The sequence below is a fragment of the Geotrypetes seraphini genome, chromosome 13 (assembly GCF_902459505.1).
Source record: "Geotrypetes seraphini chromosome 13, aGeoSer1.1, whole genome shotgun sequence".
Taxonomy (NCBI): Eukaryota; Metazoa; Chordata; class Amphibia; order Gymnophiona; family Dermophiidae; genus Geotrypetes; species Geotrypetes seraphini.
The window spans coordinates 66976617-66995678 of NC_047096.1; the positions used below are offsets into that span (position 1 = coordinate 66976617).

The following is a 19062-nucleotide window of genomic DNA, read 5'->3' on the forward strand; positions in this document are numbered from 1 at the left end:
ATACGGTACACCAAACACTAAATATGTCCTCTCCTGCATATAAATATGAAACATCTGAAACTTCTAACATTTGCTAACAATCTATATATTGTATTTCGCTGCCTTCTAAGCTTCTGTATGCTGTATATATTGTATTTCAACTGCCTATTTTAAGATTCTGTATGCTGTAATTCTCTGACTTCTGCATATTGTAACTCGCTGACTGTCCAGCTCTCTTCAATGTGAACCGCCTAGAAGTCTCACGACTATGGCGGTATAGAAGAATAAAGTTATTATTATTATTACTACCAGCTGAAGATGTCCTTGCTGGAGCCCCTCCCCCAACAGCTTTTGACCCTGGCACTCCCAGTGCATTTGCCAGGGGGCTGGAATTTGCCAGCATCAGCAGCTGGAAGCATATTGCTGACTTCCCCTGCTATTCAGACCGGTAGGGAGGTGGGGGGGGGGGGCCCCAAAGAGAACATCTTCAGCTGGTGTGGCTTGGGGATTACTGCTAGTCAAGTTTTAACAATCCAGGGGTGTGGAAGGGAAGATATGCATAGACCTACCAATCAAGAAAAACACTTCTAACTATGCTACTGGATCACAGTGAAAATACTAACTTTTTAATGTAATTTTATTTTTAAGTCTTGTTCTCTCATTTAAAAATGAGCTTATTACCCATGCTGAAGTAAGAAATTCCAACATATCTCCACTGTAAATTGAGAGCTTGTCATACAATACACATTTTTAGCATTTTCCAAGAAGATCTGCATAACCTTTTACCAAGGCCCCTTGTGGTATTCTGCAAACCACAGCTAGAGGAAGAAGAACTAGTTAAAAAAAAACAGAACAAAAAAATCCCACCAGCATCTTGTCTTGATTAACCTGGTAGTGGTTTGGCCCTAAATGATGTGTTCAGCCTCAATGTCCGGGACAGAATCTAGCACAAAGTTTGAGATTTAATAACAAAATTTATTTGCCTACAGATATCGAAAAAAAGCATCTGGGCCTCAACATGACAACTTAAAGACAAATCCTGACCTGACACACAGCACAGTAGGGAATTTTTTTGGGTGGGAAGAGTGTTTTTATTGCTATCAACATTAAAACAGCTTTTAAAATCTCTTGAAAAATAGCAGTGACATATTTAGAGAAAACCCTGCTGTAACAATTCTCCCTAGCACCAATTAATGATTCACATTGTGGCGAAACACAGAGTACAATTGTAAATGTTGTTATAACAGCAGCAGGAATATCTTTAATGCCATATATCCTCCTTGGACAAAACAGAAACTTGTCAACACTTATTTTAAACCCTGAACCCCCCATGGAATGGCTGAACCTATTCTTTTTTCTCAGTGTCCTCAGTGGTGGGCTCCGTTGGCAGCTCTTCTGCTGTTGCGCTGTTACTCTCTGAACTAGTGCTGCTATCACTTGTTCCTTCCTCCACAGTGCTGTCCACAGCCTCCTGACCACTTTCTTTATCTTCTGGGGTGGATGTGCCTTCCTCACCATTCTGTCGGCTTTCTGTTGCTTCCTCTTCAAGGGGTGGAGGAGGAAGATTGGGGGGTGGTGGTGGCGGCCGGGGTGGCTCTTCTGGAATAAAGGAACATGAGGAAAAGGGAATAAATTTACCAATCCACTAAAGATTATGAACAGAATGGTTTATTTATCTAAAGGTCAGATGCCCAGATCAAATATGAATCACACATGCACTCTATGTTAAAACACAGAACTTGGAAATATATGAAGGCCTGCAGCACAGACAGTTTTACAAATTTGTTTTATTTAGATTTAGCTCATTCAAGTTACACTCAGATACAATAGGCATTTATTTCTCTGTTCTGAGAAAGATCAGAAGCTGAGGTTGTACCTGAGGTAAGGAGAAATTAGGTTCTTACCTGCTAATTTTCTATCTGTTAGCCTGTAGACCGGTATAGTTCTTTACTGATGAGTTATATCTCACTGTGACCAGCAGGTGGAGACAGAGACCAAAAATTTATATATTAGCTGAGGCTCCCCCCTCCCCATTCAGTCTGCCGAGTAGCCAAGCAGAACCTAGTAAAACTAATTGAGAAAAGTAAAAACACTCCGAACAGGAAGGTAAAACAAACAACACACATTGTAACAACTGTTGGAACATGTATAGAAATGACATCTTGCAGAGAAAATGTCCCCACAGCTCACGGAGGGAGAAGTGTATAGTTCTTTACTGATGAGATGTACCAAAGCAATACCCATCAAGGGTGGGACCCCCGAAGGGCCGACACCAGAACACGCTCACCGAATACCGCATCCCAACGTGCTTGAACATCCACACGATAGTGTCTTACAAAAGAATACAGAGAAGACCAAACTGCAGCCTTACAAATATGCACTGGAGGCACTAGAGAAGATTCTGCCCAAGAAACTGCCTGACCCCGAGTGGAATGAGCCTTGATGAATTCTGGAACCACCTTTTTCTGAAGAAGATAAGCAGAAGCAATAGTCTCCTTGATCCAGCATGCAATAGAAGCCTTGGAAACGCCCTCCCCCCTTACGAGGGCCCGCTAGAAGAACAAAGAGATAATCAGATTTCCTGAACCCCTGGGTCTGCACATATGAGTGAAGGACCCGACTGACATCCAACTTGCGCAACTGTTTCTGCTTAGAAGATCTCTCCCGACTACCCAACACCGGGAGGACCACTGCCTGATTTACATGAAAAGGAGAAACTACCTTTGGAAGAAAGGAACTGGCCGCAACACAACCCGCTCCCTAGAGAACTCTGGGAAGGGAGACTTACAAGAGAAAGCCTGCAGCTCAGAAACACGCCAAGCAGAAGTAATTGCCACCAAGAAGACCGCTTTAAGGGTAAGGTCCTTCAACGAGCAGGCACCCAAAAGCTCAAAAGGTAAGCACCCCAGCATGGACTAGACCAGATTAAGATCCCAAGATGGAACAGACGGTGGTACGGGAGGCTTGAGCAATTTAGCTGCTCGCAAGAAGCGAACAACATCAGAAATGACAAACGCTGACCTCGTAACAACCTAAGAAAGGCTGACAAGGCCGCAAGCTGAACCAGAGAGAAGACCAAGCTAGGCCATCCTGCAAATGGTAGGCAGGGAAGCGGGGAAAAAAAGAGACCATTCCACGCACAGCACACCAATCCTCAAATATACGCCAAACCTGCACATAAGCTTGCGAAGTGGAAAGTCTCTGGGACCCCAAAAGGGTTGGGATCACCTTATCTGAGTACCCCTTCTTACCAAGGCAGTTCCTTTCAAGAGCCAAGCCATAAGACAAAAGGGACCCGGATCGAACATGGGAATGGGGCCCTGAGACAGAAGGTCAGTCGAGAGAGGCAAAGGAAAAGGATCTGCTACCAGATGCCTCACCAGGTCTGCATACCACGGACGCCTGGGCCAATCCGGAGACACCAGAATCAAGAGGCATGGATGTCGAACAATGCGGAGAACTCTACCCACTAATGGCCACGGAGAGAACACATACAACAGACCCTCCATTGGCCACGGTTGAACCAGAGCATCCAGCCCCTTGGCCTGACCGTCCCTGCGACAACTGAAGAAGTGGGGTGCTTTGGCGTTGACACTCGTACTGCACTATTAGCTGGAAAGCTTCGTGGCTGAGACTCCACTCTCCAGGGTCTAGGGCATGATGACTCAAAAAGTCTGCCTGTACATTCTCCACGCCCGCTATGTGAGAGGCCGAGATGTCCTGAAGATAAAACTCTGCCCAAACCATAAGCAGAGCCGCCTCCTACGCCACCACAAGTGCTCTTGGTGCCCCCCCCCCCCACCGTGGCATTGTCTGAAAGAACTCCGACAGACTTGCCCATCAGAAAGGACCAGAAAGCTAACTGCGCTAGACAGATAGCTCTGGTATCTAGAACATTGATCGATCAGGACGCCTCCTCCATGGACCAGGTGCCCTGAGCTGAGTGACCTAGACACTATGCTCCCCAACCAAGGAGACTGGCATCCGTGAGCAGCACCGTCCACTGTGGCTGATCCAGATTCACCCCCTGCACTAGATGGGAGGTCTGGAGTTACCAACGAAGACTGCAGCGAGCCAAGCCCCAAAGAGGAACAGGATGATCCAAACTGTGTCTCTGAGGCAACCACCTCTGAAGAGCATACTGAAGAGGACACATGTGGGTATGAGGCCACCTCACCACATCTAGGGAAGCCGCCATTGACCCCAGGATTTGGAGGAAATCCTGCGTCCGAGGTCACCGGGATGCCATATGCAGGCGAATCTGAGATTGCAATTTGTTTACCCGGGCCTCTGGGAGGAAGACCTTTCCCAAGGAAGTGTTGAACAGAACTCCATGGTACTCCAGGCGCTGAGATGGTTCCAACCGACTCTTGGATAGGATAGCAACTGTAAGGACTCCACCACCTGAGCCGTGACCTGGGTGCTCTCCTGCAATGACTTTGCTTGAATCAACCAGTCATCCAGGTAGGGATGAACTAGAATGCTCTCTTTGCCTAATGCCGCCGCTATGACCACCATAATCTTGGTGAACATCCCCTGAGCCGTGGCCAGACCAAAGGGAAGCGCACAGAACTGAAAGTGCTGACCCAAAAATCGCAAAGTGAAGGAAGCGCTGATGGGAGGCCCGAATTGAAACATGCAGAGTTTCCATGCGAAAGGAAGGAATTTTGAGAGCCCTGTTGACCCTCTTCAGATCTAAGATGGGCCAAAAACTCCCCTCTTTGTTGGGCACCACAAAGTAAATCAAGTACCAGCTGGTGCAACACTCCTGAGGGGGCACAGAAACCATCACTTTGAGAGCTAGCAATCATTGGAGGGTCTGGCGAAAGGCATTCTTCATCCACGCCACCTGTGAAGGAGAAGCGAGAAAATGATCTGGCAATGAACGAGCAAACTCCAGAGCATAAATATCCTGAATCACCTCCAGGACGCACTGATCGGATGTGATCTCTGTCCACTTTGGATAAAAGTCACCCAGCTGGGCGCCCACCGGAACCAGAGCAGGCGCCGGCAAGGAATCATTGGGTAGGATGGGCAGCGGGGAAACCGGCGGGGGAATTTCCAGCTCCCCAGCAGGCCCCTTAAAAGGATTGCATACGCTGAAAGAAGTAGCCTCGGGGAAACCCAGAGGCCTGAAAAGAAGGGGCCCCTCGATCAGGGTGGAGCCAGCGGAAATCACGCCCGCGCCCACAAGCAGTGCCATCCCGTGCCAGCGGCCTAGCCCTATCTTCAGGCAAACGAGGCACTTAAGAATCAGATCTGAACCAACTTGTCCAACTCCTCACTAAATAAGAAAGACCCCCTAAAGGGGAATTTCGTCAGCTTAGCCTTGAATGCAGCATCTGCCAACCATGCTCGAAGCCACAAGGTATGACGTACTGCCACTCCAAAAGCCATAGACTTGGCAGAAGCTCGCAAAAGGTCATATATGGCATCTGAGAAATAAGCAGCACCCATCTCAATTTTGGCAACTTCCTGCTCCACTAAGTCCCAATTGTCAGACTCACAGTCAAGAACACGCTCATCCCAGTAAAAACACGTCCGAGCAACCAACCTGCTACACATCGCCACCTGTACCGCCAGAGCTGTCACATCAAAACCTCCTTAAGCAGAGGACTCAAACTTGCGTTACTCAGTGTCCTTTAAGGCAGAACTGCCCTCCATAGGGACGGTATGCTGCTTCTAGATGGCTGAGACCACCGCGTCCTCCACTGGCGACTTCAGAGTGCCCTAATCCCCTTCCGGAATGGGATAAAGGCGGGCCATGGAACGCGTAAAATGAAAGGGAGTCTCTGGTATCTGCCACTGTTCAAACATAATTTCCGGATTATCCTGAGCAAGGGGTCCATTTTACGCGGGGGATCCGACATGGTGTACTCAAAATTTAAAGCAGAGATATGAAGAATTAGCTCATGAAGCTCGTCCTGCTGAAAAATGTGCACCACGGATGCATCTTCACCAGGTACTCAAACCCACCCCAAAGGTCCAGATCCTCCTCAAAAAAATCCTCATCCCAAGAGACACGAGGCCACTTGGCGAGAGAGGAGCAAATCCGACGCTGTCTGGAGCTGAACAGATGAGGAACCCCCCCCCCCCCCCCCCCCCAGATTGGAAACAAGACCTCCAGCCACCAGCACATAAGCCTTGCAAAGTGTCAATAAAAATTCAGGGGGAAAACCCCCCGGCAGCCCTCAAGGGACGCCCTGTCACACAGTAGGGGACCCAGAACTACCATGCCCCTGCTTCTCCAAAACAGGGGGACGGTCACCTGAGGCTACAGAAATGGAGGTGTTTCCCGCCAAAATCAGGGCTGAAACGTCACAATCAGAGCTCCATAGGCCTGTAGCATCTGAAAAGCCTGGGCTTTTCCTGACACTAAGGCTGATGAGCCTGCCGCCGCGGTAGTCGCTCAATGGTAAGGGAATCCTTTGCACCCTGATTGTTGGCAGCTGGGGAACCCCCCGCGTGGGAGTCGGGGGAAGCCCAGTCATCCTAGGGATCCAAGGGCGACTCGCAGCAGGGTTCCCTGGCTGCTGACACCCAATGCCGACGAGGATTCCCCACCGCCCCGGTCTATGCACCGCTTGCACAGGCCGGCCACGAATATCTCACATCTGGAGCACAACGAGCATTTTTTCCCTTTCAAAGTGCTCATTGTGCTGAAAACTGCCCTAGCTGCCAAAAAGTAACGGTTAGATAAGAAAACAGCAATTTAAAGGGAAAGGAGCCCTTTAGACTAGCACAGCCTCAAGTTAAATTTTTTTTTTTTCCCCCAGAACAGACTCCATTGGCTCTCAAAGCCAAAGGCCTGACCAACCACGGGGGTCACGCTGCCAGCTGAGGCACCTCTACAAAAATGCGGGGAGGTGGAGGAAGATGGGGGGGAGGAACCTAGCATGCGACCCGCCAGGTTTAACACCCTCGAGGTTGGACGGATCCCCAAACAGGACCCGTCCAAGCTCCGTCCATCAGTAAATGGGACCCAGGAGTCCTAAAACAAATTTCAACAGCCCTAAGAGGGGGAGCCAAATTAGTCTTACAACACTGCTTGGAAACTGAGAACTGGATGGAGAGGGGGAGCCTCAGCTAATATACAAGCTTTTGGTCTCAGTCTCCACCTGCTGGTCACAGTGAGATATAACTCATCAGTAAAGAACTATACCGGTCTATCAGGCGACACAGAATGGAGAGTTAAGTGACTTGCTCTAGGTCACAAGGAGTTTCAGTAGAATTTGAACCCTTGTTTCTCTGGTTCTCAGCCCACTGTTCTAACCATTAGTGCCTCCTCCATGACAGTTAAGCTGGTGCTTTCTTAAGTATTGTCCCTGAAATTGTGTTCTATCAAAAACTGCAGGACCTGAATAGCTTTATTAAACTATACACGCCAAAGGAAAGCTTCTTTATCAGACCAAAAAAACTCATGAGTTCTTTATATAGCTAGATGTTCATCTATCATCCTAAATTATAGTGGAAGAGAAACAAAACAGCTATCAAATTCAAAGATGAAGATTACCCTATATTCTAGGTCTTTGAATGGTGGTTTTATTTCTGGTAGAAGCAGATGCTTCAGGCAGGGCTAGTAATAGCTAAGAGCCTTGGACCTTCTGATGACATGTTCACACTGTAGGGATGTGCCATTCTATTAGGCACATTTGGATTGCTGATGTTTTAAATATGCATTATCTATGAACCAATGTGTTAAAGGATTTCTATTGGAATGAATCTTGTGAATCAAGTCAAAATACACACTGAAAAACTGGGGGAGGGAAAAACCACCACCACCTCATGATGACAAAAGGCCTGTCTCAAATCTACTTTGGTTTTGCCAAGGCTTGAAGACATTTCAACCTGCACCTGGCTCTATAGGAGTGCTTTCCTCTTCACTCTTTTCCTCAGTCTTGCAGGCCACCTGCTCCTCTTCAACAGCTGCTGCTGTATTCTGACTCCGCTCAACTTGTTCAGTTGCTTCTTTTTCCCTTTCCTCTTGTCGCTTGCGAGCTTGTTCCTCAGCCTGGGCGATCTCAGATGCTATCTTCTCCATGTCCACCTCCACTTTCAAGCTGCAGAGCTGCCGAGTATGAGAAAAGGTCAGATAGGAACTTACTATGTAGTTTCCTTTTATCAGCGAAAAAAAAAGAAGAAAACTACAACTCTCAAATTGCAACTAGCCTCAAAACAATTGCTTCTTGGTTTTCAGCTAAGATCCAAGCATAGAATCTGAGTTAAGGATAAATCTTCTCTTAGTAAGATTCAGAACTTGTAAAATACTTGGGATGGGGTGGGGGGTGGGGAGGGGTTGGTGTTATTGCCCTACTGTTCGATCCCACTGGGGACAAGATTACATATGATTGCTGCTGAAACAGGAAGGACTAAACCTCCTATAATAAAGAGGAAAATAATAATACCAGTTATACAGCACAATGCGTGGGGCATCAGTACTTACCCGTTTCAATTCATTGTTAAATGATTCAGTGCTCTCTAAGAACTTTCGCTTCTTCTCCTGGTGACGCTCTTCTATCTGCAAAAGCTCAGCTTCTAACTTTCGCTGGTAAAAAAACCAAGCAGCACACACCAAGTTTTTATAAAAATTTTGAAAAGTAGTTTGTATTTATCAACACAGAAACTATTTTAGCTTGGCTAGATATACGTATGCTAACACTGTATAAATAACAGGGATTTTGTACAACATCCTTGTTCCTACACTATTCTCTAGACCTACCGGCAGGCCGGGTTTTCAGGAATATGCATGAGAGAGATTTGCCTGCACTGCCTTCTTGATATGCAAATCTCTCATATGCATGTTCATTGTGGATATCCTGAAAACCTGGCCTGCCAGTAGATCTCAAAGACTGGACTTGGCCAGCCCTGCTCTTGATCAAGAAAAAAAAAAAAAAGATTATGTTCTTACCTTGCTAATAACTTTTCTAATAGTTAAGTGTGTTATTCTGGACAGGTTATTCTCCCCACATTTGTGAGCCAATCAGAATGAATCCATTCCATGTTTTCAACTCCTCTTCCTTCTCCAGAGGGCTCTGCTGCACCCTTCAGTTTGTACCAAAGCAGGCAATAGCCCTATATGGGAACATATAAGAAGGAGGGGTATTGGGAGACTCCCTGGATTATAAATCTGTTCTGAAAGTATAACAAACCATGTTAAACATTTTAACTGAATAATTGAACACTAAAATAACCATACAAATCAAAAACATTTATGGAGCTCAAACATTCACCCATTGCAATGGCCTCTTCACAGGCTGACATCTGTTGTGAGAATCACCCACAAAGTTATTATGAGGGACTTGCCCTGTAATATTGACCGAGGATGGAGCCACCAACTCATACTGTGGTGGGATTCCAGGGTCCATGGGAGAGTCATTTGAAGAGAGTCTGTTTGTGGGGACCACTGAGATAGTAGTGGATTCTGAAGGATTCATGCGAGCCTTCACCCAGGGGACCATGTCTATAGTGGCTGCCATGGAGCCTAGTACTTGGAGATAGAGACAGAGTTGGCTTGTCCATTATCTGAGTGCAGAGCTTCTGTCAGCATGCCTCTGGAAGACTGACCCAGCCTTTGCCGTGTTGAATAGTACTCCCAGGTATTTCCAGGATTGGGTCAGAACCAGTTGGAGCTTACGAAAATTCATTATCCAGCTCAGGATCTGCAAGACCTGGACCACATGAGCCCCTTCCAATAACGACAGAGCTCTGATCAGTTAGTCATCCTGAAATGAAAGCAATTGCAATCCTGCCCTGCGGAGATGCGTTGCTACTACCACCATCACCTTGGTGAATGTGTAGGGTGTTGTTGCCAACCCAAAGGGAAGTGTCGAGAACTGAAAATGTCTCTGCAGCAGATAGAATCTAAGGAATCTCCTGTGTTCCGGAAATATGGGAATGTGCAGGTAGTTTCTGTCAAATCTAAGGAAGCTAGAAACTCCCCTAGAACCACTGTTGCAATGACCAACCACACGATTTCCAGGTGAAAGCATGGAACCTTTAGAGCCTTGTTGACATGTGTAAGATCCAAAATGGGTCTCCAGTCCTCCAAGTCTCTTAGGCACTATGAAGTATCTGCCCAAGCCCGATTCTTCTGGCGGCACTGGCTCTATGGCCTGAATTTCTACAAGTCTCTGTACTGTTGCTAAGACTCTGCATGACTTTTCTGGGTGCCCCCACTGCCTGATCCAAAGCGTGGCTCACCATAGCGGTGAAGGAAGCGATCAGAGACAAGAAGATTTTATTTAAGGAGTGGAAAAGGTAAAAAAGGGACGAAAAATGGAAAAAGCACAAACACCACCAAAGCAGGTGCCATAAGGTGGTAAGAAGGGCCAAAAGAGACTACGAGGAAAAAATAGCCAAGGAGGCGAAAAACTTCAAGCCGGTCTTTCGATATATTAAGGGGAATAAAGGGAGGGCTAAAAGGAAGACAAAGCCATCACCGACAAACTGAACACATTTTTGGCGTCTGTATTTACAAAAGAGGATATACACAACATACCGGAAGCTGACCGGCTATACGCAGGAAACGAAGACGGGAAAGCTGAATGGGTTGACGGTCAGTCTAGAAGAGGTATGCAGGCAGATTGATAGGCTTAAAAATGATAAATCCCCAGGACCGGATGTCATCCATCAGAGGGTTATCAAGGAACTGAAAGGGGCTATAGTTGAACTGCTTCAATAGCCATTGCAAACCGCATAGAACTTCACGGTCCTGCAGTATTTAAAAAATTGTTATTATTATTATTATTAATCTATCGATCAAATCGAGAAGTATTCCGGAAGACTGGAAAGTGGCGAATGTTATGCCGATCTTCAAGAAAGGTTCGCGGGGATATCCGGGAAACTACAGACCAGTGAGTCTGACCTCGCTACCGGGAAAGATGGTAGAGGCGCTGATAAAGGACCGCATCATTGATCACCTTGACGGACATGATCTGATGAGGACCAGCCAGCATGGCTTCAGCAAAGGAAGATCTTGCTTGACGAACTTGCTGTACTTCTTCGAGGGAGTAAACAGGCAGATAGACAAGGGTGGCCTGGTCGACGTTGTATATCTGGATTTTCAGAAGGCGTTCAACAAGGTTCCCATTGTATATCTGGATTTTCAGAAGGCGTTCAAACAAGGTTCCGCATGAACGACTACTTCGTTTTTTGTTTTTTAATTTCTTTATTCATTTTTAAACTTACATCAAACTTACTACTTTGAAAAATTGTGAGTCATGGAATCGAGGGTGAAATACTCCTGTGGATTAAAAACTGGCTGGCGGATAGGAAACAGAGTGGGGTTAAATGGACAATACTCGGACTGGAAAAGTGTCACGAATGGAGTGCCGCAAGGTTTGGTGCTTGGACCTATGCTCTTCAACATATTTATAAAAGACCTGGAAATTGGTACGATGAGTGAGGTGAAGTTATTCAGAGTAGTGAAGACTCACGAGGATTGCGAAGACCTGCAACGTGACAAACATGCTGGAGAAATGGGTTACGACATGGCAAATGAGGTTTAACGTGGATAAGTGTAAGGTGTTGCATGTCGGGAACAAAAATCTTATACATGAATACAGGATGTCCGGTGCAGTACTTGAAGAGACCCCCCAAGAAAGAGACTTGGGAGTACTGGTCGACAAGTCGATGAAGCTGTCCACGCAATGCGTGGCGGGGGCGAAAAGGGCAAACAGAATACAAGGAATGATTAAGAAGGGGATCACGAACAGATCGGAGAAGCTTATCATGCTGCTGTACCGGGCCATGGTACGCCCTCACCTGGAATACTGCGTAGGACACGGTATTACTCGAAAGGGTCCAGAGAAGCGCGACTAAAATGGTTAAGGAGTTGGCGTACACTGAGAGATTAGAGAAACTAGGCCTCTTCTCCTTTGAAAAGAGGAGACAGAGGGGACATGATCGAAACATTCATGATAATGAAGGGAATAGACTTAGTAGATAGAGACAGGTTGTTCACTCTCTCCAAGGTAGAGAGAACGAGAGGGCACTCTCTAAAATTAAAAGGGAATACAGTGGTACCTCGGTTTATGAGTGCACCAGTTTGCGAGTGTTTTGCAAGACGAGCAAAACATTTGCAAAATCGGTGCCTCGGAAACCGAGCATGGCTCGATTTACGAGCACCCCCTCCCCCCGCAATCCGGCACCCCCTCCTGCGATCCGTCACCCCCCCTGCCTAGAACCGGCACCCCCCCGCCACGATCCGACTCCCCCCGACACAATTGGGCACCCCCCCGCCACGAACCGACCCCCCCGCCACGATTGGGCACCCCTCCCCGACACAACTGGGCATCCCCCGCCGCTTCTTACCCTCATCTGGGCACTCTTGAAGATTGGCCCTCGTCTGCTGGGCCTTGAACATCTGAGCATGCTCAAGGCCTGCGAGTTCACGTTCTGAACGTGAACGTGATCTCGCAGGCTTTGAGCATGCTCAGATGCTCAAGGCCCAGCAGACAAGGAGTCCGATCTTCTAGAGTGCCCAGATGAGGGTAAGAAGCGGCCGGGGAGGGGGGTGCCCAATTGTGTCAGGGGGGATGTCGAATTGGGTCGGGGGGGGGGTTCCCAATCGTGTCGGGGGGGGGGGGGCAATCATGTCGAGGAGGGTGTCGGATCGTGGCGGGGGGGGGGGGTGCCGGTTCGAGGCAGGGGGGGTGCCTGATCGCAGGGGGGGGGGCCCTTCGAGGGGAGCAATACCGGTTCTCGGGGGGGGGGGGGGGGGAACGCATCAAAGCAAGTTTCCATTATTTCCTATGGGGAAACTCGCTTTGATAAACAAGCATTTTGGATTACGAGCATGCTCCTGGAACGGATTATACTCGTAATCCAAGGTACTACTGTAGATTCCGTACAAATGTAAGGAAGTTCTTCTTCACCCAGAAAATGGCAGAAAAAGAATGCTCTTCCGGAGGCTGTTTTAGGGGAAAACATCCTCCAGGGATTCAAGAAAGTTAGACAAGTTCCTGCTAAACCAGAATGTACGCAGGTAAGGCTAGTCTCAGTTAGGGCATTGATCTTTGACCTAAGGGCCCTGCGTGAGCGGACTGCTGGGCACGATGGACCACTGGTCTGACCCAGTAGCAGCAACTGTTATGTTTTTATGTTCTGCAGGCTGAAATGGAATAAGCCGACACTTTGCTCATGACTCTGATGATGTCGTAGAAAGCACTGGCTACATACACCCCTGATAACATAAGCTGAGGCAAAGACTCATTTTCTGAAAGGGTGAACCCATGCTTCTTGGTATGACAAGCATATGCCAGAAATGAAGCAGCTGCTTTGATTCCTAAGACCAAAGCTTCAAACTGCCTTTTTAGGACCACATGCATTCTGCAATCCTTTAATATTACACCTCCCTCACTTGGCAGGCAGGGAAGTGTGTTTGGTTACCTGAGTAACCAAGGAATCCACTTTAGGATGAACAAACATTTATTAACACTCCTGCACCACAGGATACAACCTAGGCACAACCCCTGGCTTTCTGCCAGACCTCATATGAGGATCCCGGCTATTTAAATCAGCTCTCCACCTCAAATTAACGAATTCAGGAGAAAAGGCTTTATTAGGCATCACCGAGTTTCCTTTAAGTAACTCCTCCTTATGCCTCTTGGGCTCCATGGCTTCCATGATCTTACACTTAGGTACGTTGTTGTTTCAGGGCACCATGAAGAATTTTCTCTTGGTAGACAGGCCCCCCTCAGAGATTCCTCAGCCCTAGAGATCAAAGGGAAGGCTAAGCCCAATGCTCCTGCCTCCCCTTCATGTGCTGTGCAGCACTTGGTGCTAGCTCACTCTTCTGGTGTCCATCCAGTGAAAAACTGGTATGAATTAGGGGTAAAAGAGCCTGAGGACTCCATCCCTGCCAGTTTTGAGGCAAAATAAGATGATTTGAAGGCTCTGGAGTACTTTGAAAGATTGGGAAATCCAAGATGGTCATGGTGGCATTGTTTTGGCACCAGAAAAACAGCTAAAAATGCATTAAAGTAAAAAAAACTATGAAAACAGGATTTTAGAGGTGGGGAAGCCTAGAGGATATGGCATAAACCTTTAAAATAGTTTTTTCACCCTCCCCCCACCAATTTTGCCCAGACACTGAAAAAGCCTTACTCACTGTGACATATGTACAGCCTGCCTCAGCCCTAAGAAGTAGCTAGATCTGGGAGAAGAATCCCTGCCTCGATGAACCAGTCCTCCAAACACTGAGATCTTTGGGTTGCTAGTCAGACCGAAGTCGAATTGATCCTCAACATCCACAGAAGCACGCACGTGAAGGGGGGTGAGAGGCAGATGCCTAACAGCCTGCAATCAAGCCCTTGTGATTCAGTAGATGAGCTAAGCTACTAGGGATACAGATCCTGAGCTCCACAAAGTTTTCTACAGGCTGGCCAAATAGATCCTCAAGGGATTAACCTGCCAGCTGCAGATTCAAGTCTGATTCTTCTCCACATAGGAATAACCTTCCCCTGCACTGGGGAGCTCTGTTGTACCAACAATCACAAAAGACAAGAAAAATACTGAAAATAATAAAGAAATATACAGAGCAGATCAGAAAGACACCTTCTGGTTCGCAATCAAAAGGAAAAACTGAAGGGGGCAGTGAAACTCTCTGGAGGAGTTGAAAACATGGGGAGAATACTCTACTGTCCAGAATGACACACAGTAAAAATAATATAAAACACTGGAAAAAAAAAGTAAAATAAATCAATCCAGCAGCAACCAAAACAAATTTTGAGGGGGGAGGGGGGGGAACAATTAGCAATGTATAGAATATCACAATGTATAGAATATATATAAAAAAGCAAAACATATACCCATTTGATTTTCTCAATACACTTGCAATAAAAAGCAACTTAATGAGAAGCTGGTGGAGTTAACAGGTTGTCTATTACAGTGCAAGCCTATTTACAGCAGTGTTTAAAGTGCACAGGGAATACAGATATGTATGAAGGGAAAATGAAATGGATGTCACAACTCAGCAGAAATGAAGGCAAGCATGATTGTCTAGGCCAATGTCCTGCAAGCTTTTTTACTCGGTGTAAACTCCGGACTGCGGATGGAGGGCACCTGGAAATGCACAGACTCCATATGGGGCACTGAGTCGCCAGTGGGGTGTGCTGAGTAGGAGAGGCACATCCTGTAGGCAGTCAGCTGGCACCTCTCCTCCTTGCAGACGTCTCGCAGCACACCCAGAATCTCATCATGGCACACAGTTTGCGATATACTGATGTAGGCTCTGGACCTTTATAATTTAGAAAAGTTTTGTGGATATTCCATTCAATAAGGGAAAGATGATGTCAAGCCATATCAAAGATGTGTGCATTTTATCCCTCATACCCTCCATGTGGAACATTTCAGTTAAATTGATGACAATAATTGAACATAAAGAAAAAAATGTATTTATATACCGCAAAATCCTGAAGTTCTATGCGGTTAACAAGAGAAACTGAACAATCTCAGCGAAATACAGAGCATTGTGCTTCTAAAAATTTAACAAATAAGTAAGCTTTCAACAATTTTCTAAAATGCTGATAAGAGGAGGACGAAACTATCAAGTGACTAGAATCTTTATCCCAGGTCGCAGCCTGAAATGACAATAGCCAATGGAAATGTCTTTGTGATCAACCTTTGGCAGATGGAAAAAAATTAATGACACCATCAAGTGCAGTCAAGTTTTATATTCTTATTTCCTACCCCCATGCATCTAGTCCCTACTCTCATTTTCACAGCACAAACTGTATGCCTATCCAAACCACTTGCTGCCATTCCTCTAACTTTATTGTCAGTGTCTTATCTATTATTTTTTGAAGAAGTAGTTTTACGCAGTTCTGGTTAAATACCACCATTGAATTGTAATATGCTACAGGAAATCAACAAAGCACAGCCACAGTGGCAGTACAAATTTCTGTTCTGGTGAATACATAACTTTATCTAATCTTAAAACAAGGCTACCAACTCCTCAGCAAAGCTTCAGGATTCAGAACAGCACCCTGCCCAACAGCCTCTCCCAAATGCTGGGGTGAGGTTAGTTTCAGTGTGGAGAACAAAAAAAACACGTTTCTACAAGCACATGTGTTTAATTGTTTCATGACAATCTTCAGCTTAGCCCATTTAGGGCTCCTTTAACAGTCATAGTGGCGATTCCCCTATGGCAAATGCACCCAAGCTCATTCGGTTTCTATGGGCTTCAGAGTCTTTGCTACGAGAGAATTGCTACCACAACTTTGTAAAAGGGGCACTTAGTGCTGAAGACAATCTAGCAGAATTTACCTGGTGCACCATTAGAGACTGAACCTGGCGTTTAAGGACCTGCATTCTGGCAGTTGTGACAACCGAGCGGACATCTGGTACCACGCTTTCGCTCAGTATCTCGCTGATTAGTCGGTGATTTCTGTGGAAACGGGCAGTAGCCGTGTGTTTCATCGAAAACCCATCATCATAATCTGTGGCAAAAACAAAAAGGCCAACCACAGAACATGAAGCATGAGTTGCAAACAGGACTAAGTTGGCATAAGTCTAAAATTAAATCAAAGCCTCAATGCTTAATTCATTCCCTGCAAACTGATCGTCCCATTAGAATGGGCGCACACTTACAGTGATATGAAAAGCTATCTACTTTCTGCTGCTTGCTCCATATTATTGAATGTGTGTCACATGAATGGTTTCTGATCTTTAAACAAAATGTAGTATTCAAGGGAACCCAAGTAAATGGTTTTTAATTTATTATTTCATTAAAAGAAAAAAAGGGGTCCTTTTGCTAAAGCCACGGCAAAAGTGGCCTTAGCATGCTGCTTATGCGTGTCTTTCCCACACGCTAAGGCCACTTGTGCCACAGCTGGAAAATGGCTTATTTGCCCATTTTCTGAATTAATGGCCACAAGCTAATTTTTTTTAAAATTCTTTATTCATTTTTAGAACTTATAATAAGTGTATAAGCAAATAAAAACATTTTTAACTTAAATACAACACTTAATAATCTGCAACAAATCAATTTAGAACTTATCTCCCCCTTTCCCCCCTAATCAATAATAATCTTTGAACACATAAAAACATATTATAGTCCCCATTCTTACATTTATACAAAGTCCAAAATCTACCTTCCGTCCCCCAACCTTAGACATGCATAATTCTGCCATTGGCATGTGGCCATTAAAAAAAAAAAAAAAAAAGTTACCTTGTCAGCCCTATTCTGTAGGTGGTAAGAGCCCATGCGCTAATGCCATACTAATCAATTAGCGCATGACAATGCCTCATGTGCTGATTAGTGCTATCACGCCAAGAAGCCCCCTTAATGAAAATATTTTTAGCACATGGTGTACACACACAAACGGGCAAATTTATCACAGGATGCCAGCACTCATCCCGCAGTAAGCCCTTTTAATATGTGGTAATGCAGTTTAGTAAAATGACGCCAAAGTTATCCAACACCCACGTAAAAAGTAACTGCCCCTTTAGTTACTTAACCTAATGACAAAATTTAATTGATAATTACTGTAGATTCAGCTGACTGAAAACAGCTAGGCTTGATTGCAGTCAGCCATACAACCTCACTATACTGAATCTTACTGTGAAATTAAAGTACTTACCACAAAATTTCTACAAGAATGTTGTGTCATCATCAAAGGAAATTCCAGAAGAGGTGAGTAAAAGTTGTTGAAATGTATATCAGTCTGAAAAGGGTTAAACACTGTAGAGAATGACATGGGGACAAATTTGTCTACATCCCCACGGAATCCGTCTCCATTCCTGCCAATCCCCCAAGAGCTGTCCCTGTGAGCTCTGTCCTCATCTGCACAAGGCTTGAACACTTATGATTTTAAAGGGTTCGAGGCTTGTGCAGATGAGAACGGAGCTTGTGGGGATGGGGGAGGGAACAGGGACAGAGCTCGTAGGGACAGGACTGGGATGGAGACAGACCCCACGGGAATCAATTTGTCATTCTCTATTATAAAGTCACCTATAAAGCTCTGGAACTCCACCATACCAGTGACAGCCATTATCTCCAAACAGATAAGACTTGGCACATTGGGGAATCTTCTCAGGAGTGGATGGCTTACCAAATTTACTCTTAAGGGTGCAGTGACAACTTATCCAAGAAGTCACAAAACATCTCAGCATCTAAAGAACTGCAAGTCTTTCTGGCCTCAGCTATAATAAGGAAGACTGGGCAAAAAATTAGATTCTTGAAGAGAAGCAAGATTGAAATGCTACTATCCAAGAATAGCATTAATGCTCATCTCACTGATGAGAATATAAACCTGGATGATCCCCAAGACCTTTGAGATAATGTTCTATGGACAGATGAGGCAAAGGTAAGGTTCCATGTATGTTGTAGACAAATACAGCATTCCACAGTGGGATCATATCAATAGTGAAACAAAGGAGGTGGTAGAGTGAGGGCTATGGATGCTTTGCTGTCTCAGGACCTGGAAAACTTGCCATTATTTAAGGAACCATGAATTCTGCACTGTATCAAAAAATTCTTGAGAAGAATGTCTAATCATCCGTCCATGAGCTGAAGTTGAAGTGTAATTGGAATATGCAGCAAGACAGTGATCTAAAACACAAAACCAAATCTACATCTGAATGGCTGAGGAGAAACAAAAAAGGTTTTGGATTAGCTTAGTCAAGGTCCTGACTTGTACCTAATAAGAGATGCTGTGGCAGGACCTGAAACGAGCAGCTCATGAACAAAAAACTCTACAAATGTATCTGAATTGAGCAGTTTGCCAACCAAGAGTGGGCTAAGATTCCTCAACAGCAGGGATATCAAAGTCCCTCCTTGAGGGCCTTAATCCAGTTGGGTTTTAAGGATTTCCCCAATGAATATGCATTGAAAGCAGTGCATGCACATAGATCTCATGTATATTCATTGGGGAAATCCTGAAAACCCAACTGGATTGTGGCCCTCAAGGAGGGACTTTGAGCCCCCTGCTCAACAGTGATATGAAAAACTGATATCAAATTATAGGAAGTATCTGGTTGCAACAAAAGGTGCTGCAACCAGTTAAGTAAGTTAGTTTTTCATATGGGCGAGATGGATATTTGATACCTTTGTTCCTTAAATAAATGGAAGTAACATTAAAA

The 19062-nt window shown here is 45.5% G+C and overlaps 1 protein-coding gene across 7 annotated transcripts in view; it reads right to left on the reverse strand.

Annotated features, from left to right (window-relative positions):
* Positions 1-933: 933 nt before the first annotated feature.
* Positions 934-19062, reverse strand: part of SMARCE1 (SWI/SNF related, matrix associated, actin dependent regulator of chromatin, subfamily e, member 1) — a 70615-nt gene continuing 52486 nt past the window's right edge. For all 7 annotated transcript variants that reach the window (XM_033918722.1, XM_033918718.1, XM_033918720.1 and 4 more), the window contains 4 exons: positions 16246-16418; positions 8423-8524; positions 7834-8047; positions 934-1578 (listed from right to left, as the gene is read on the reverse strand). In XM_033918722.1, coding sequence (XP_033774613.1) covers positions 1325-1578; positions 7834-8047; positions 8423-8524; positions 16246-16418 — 743 coding nt within the window. In that variant the 3' untranslated portion in view covers positions 934-1324. The remainder of the gene's footprint in view (positions 1579-7833; positions 8048-8422; positions 8525-16245; positions 16419-19062) is intronic.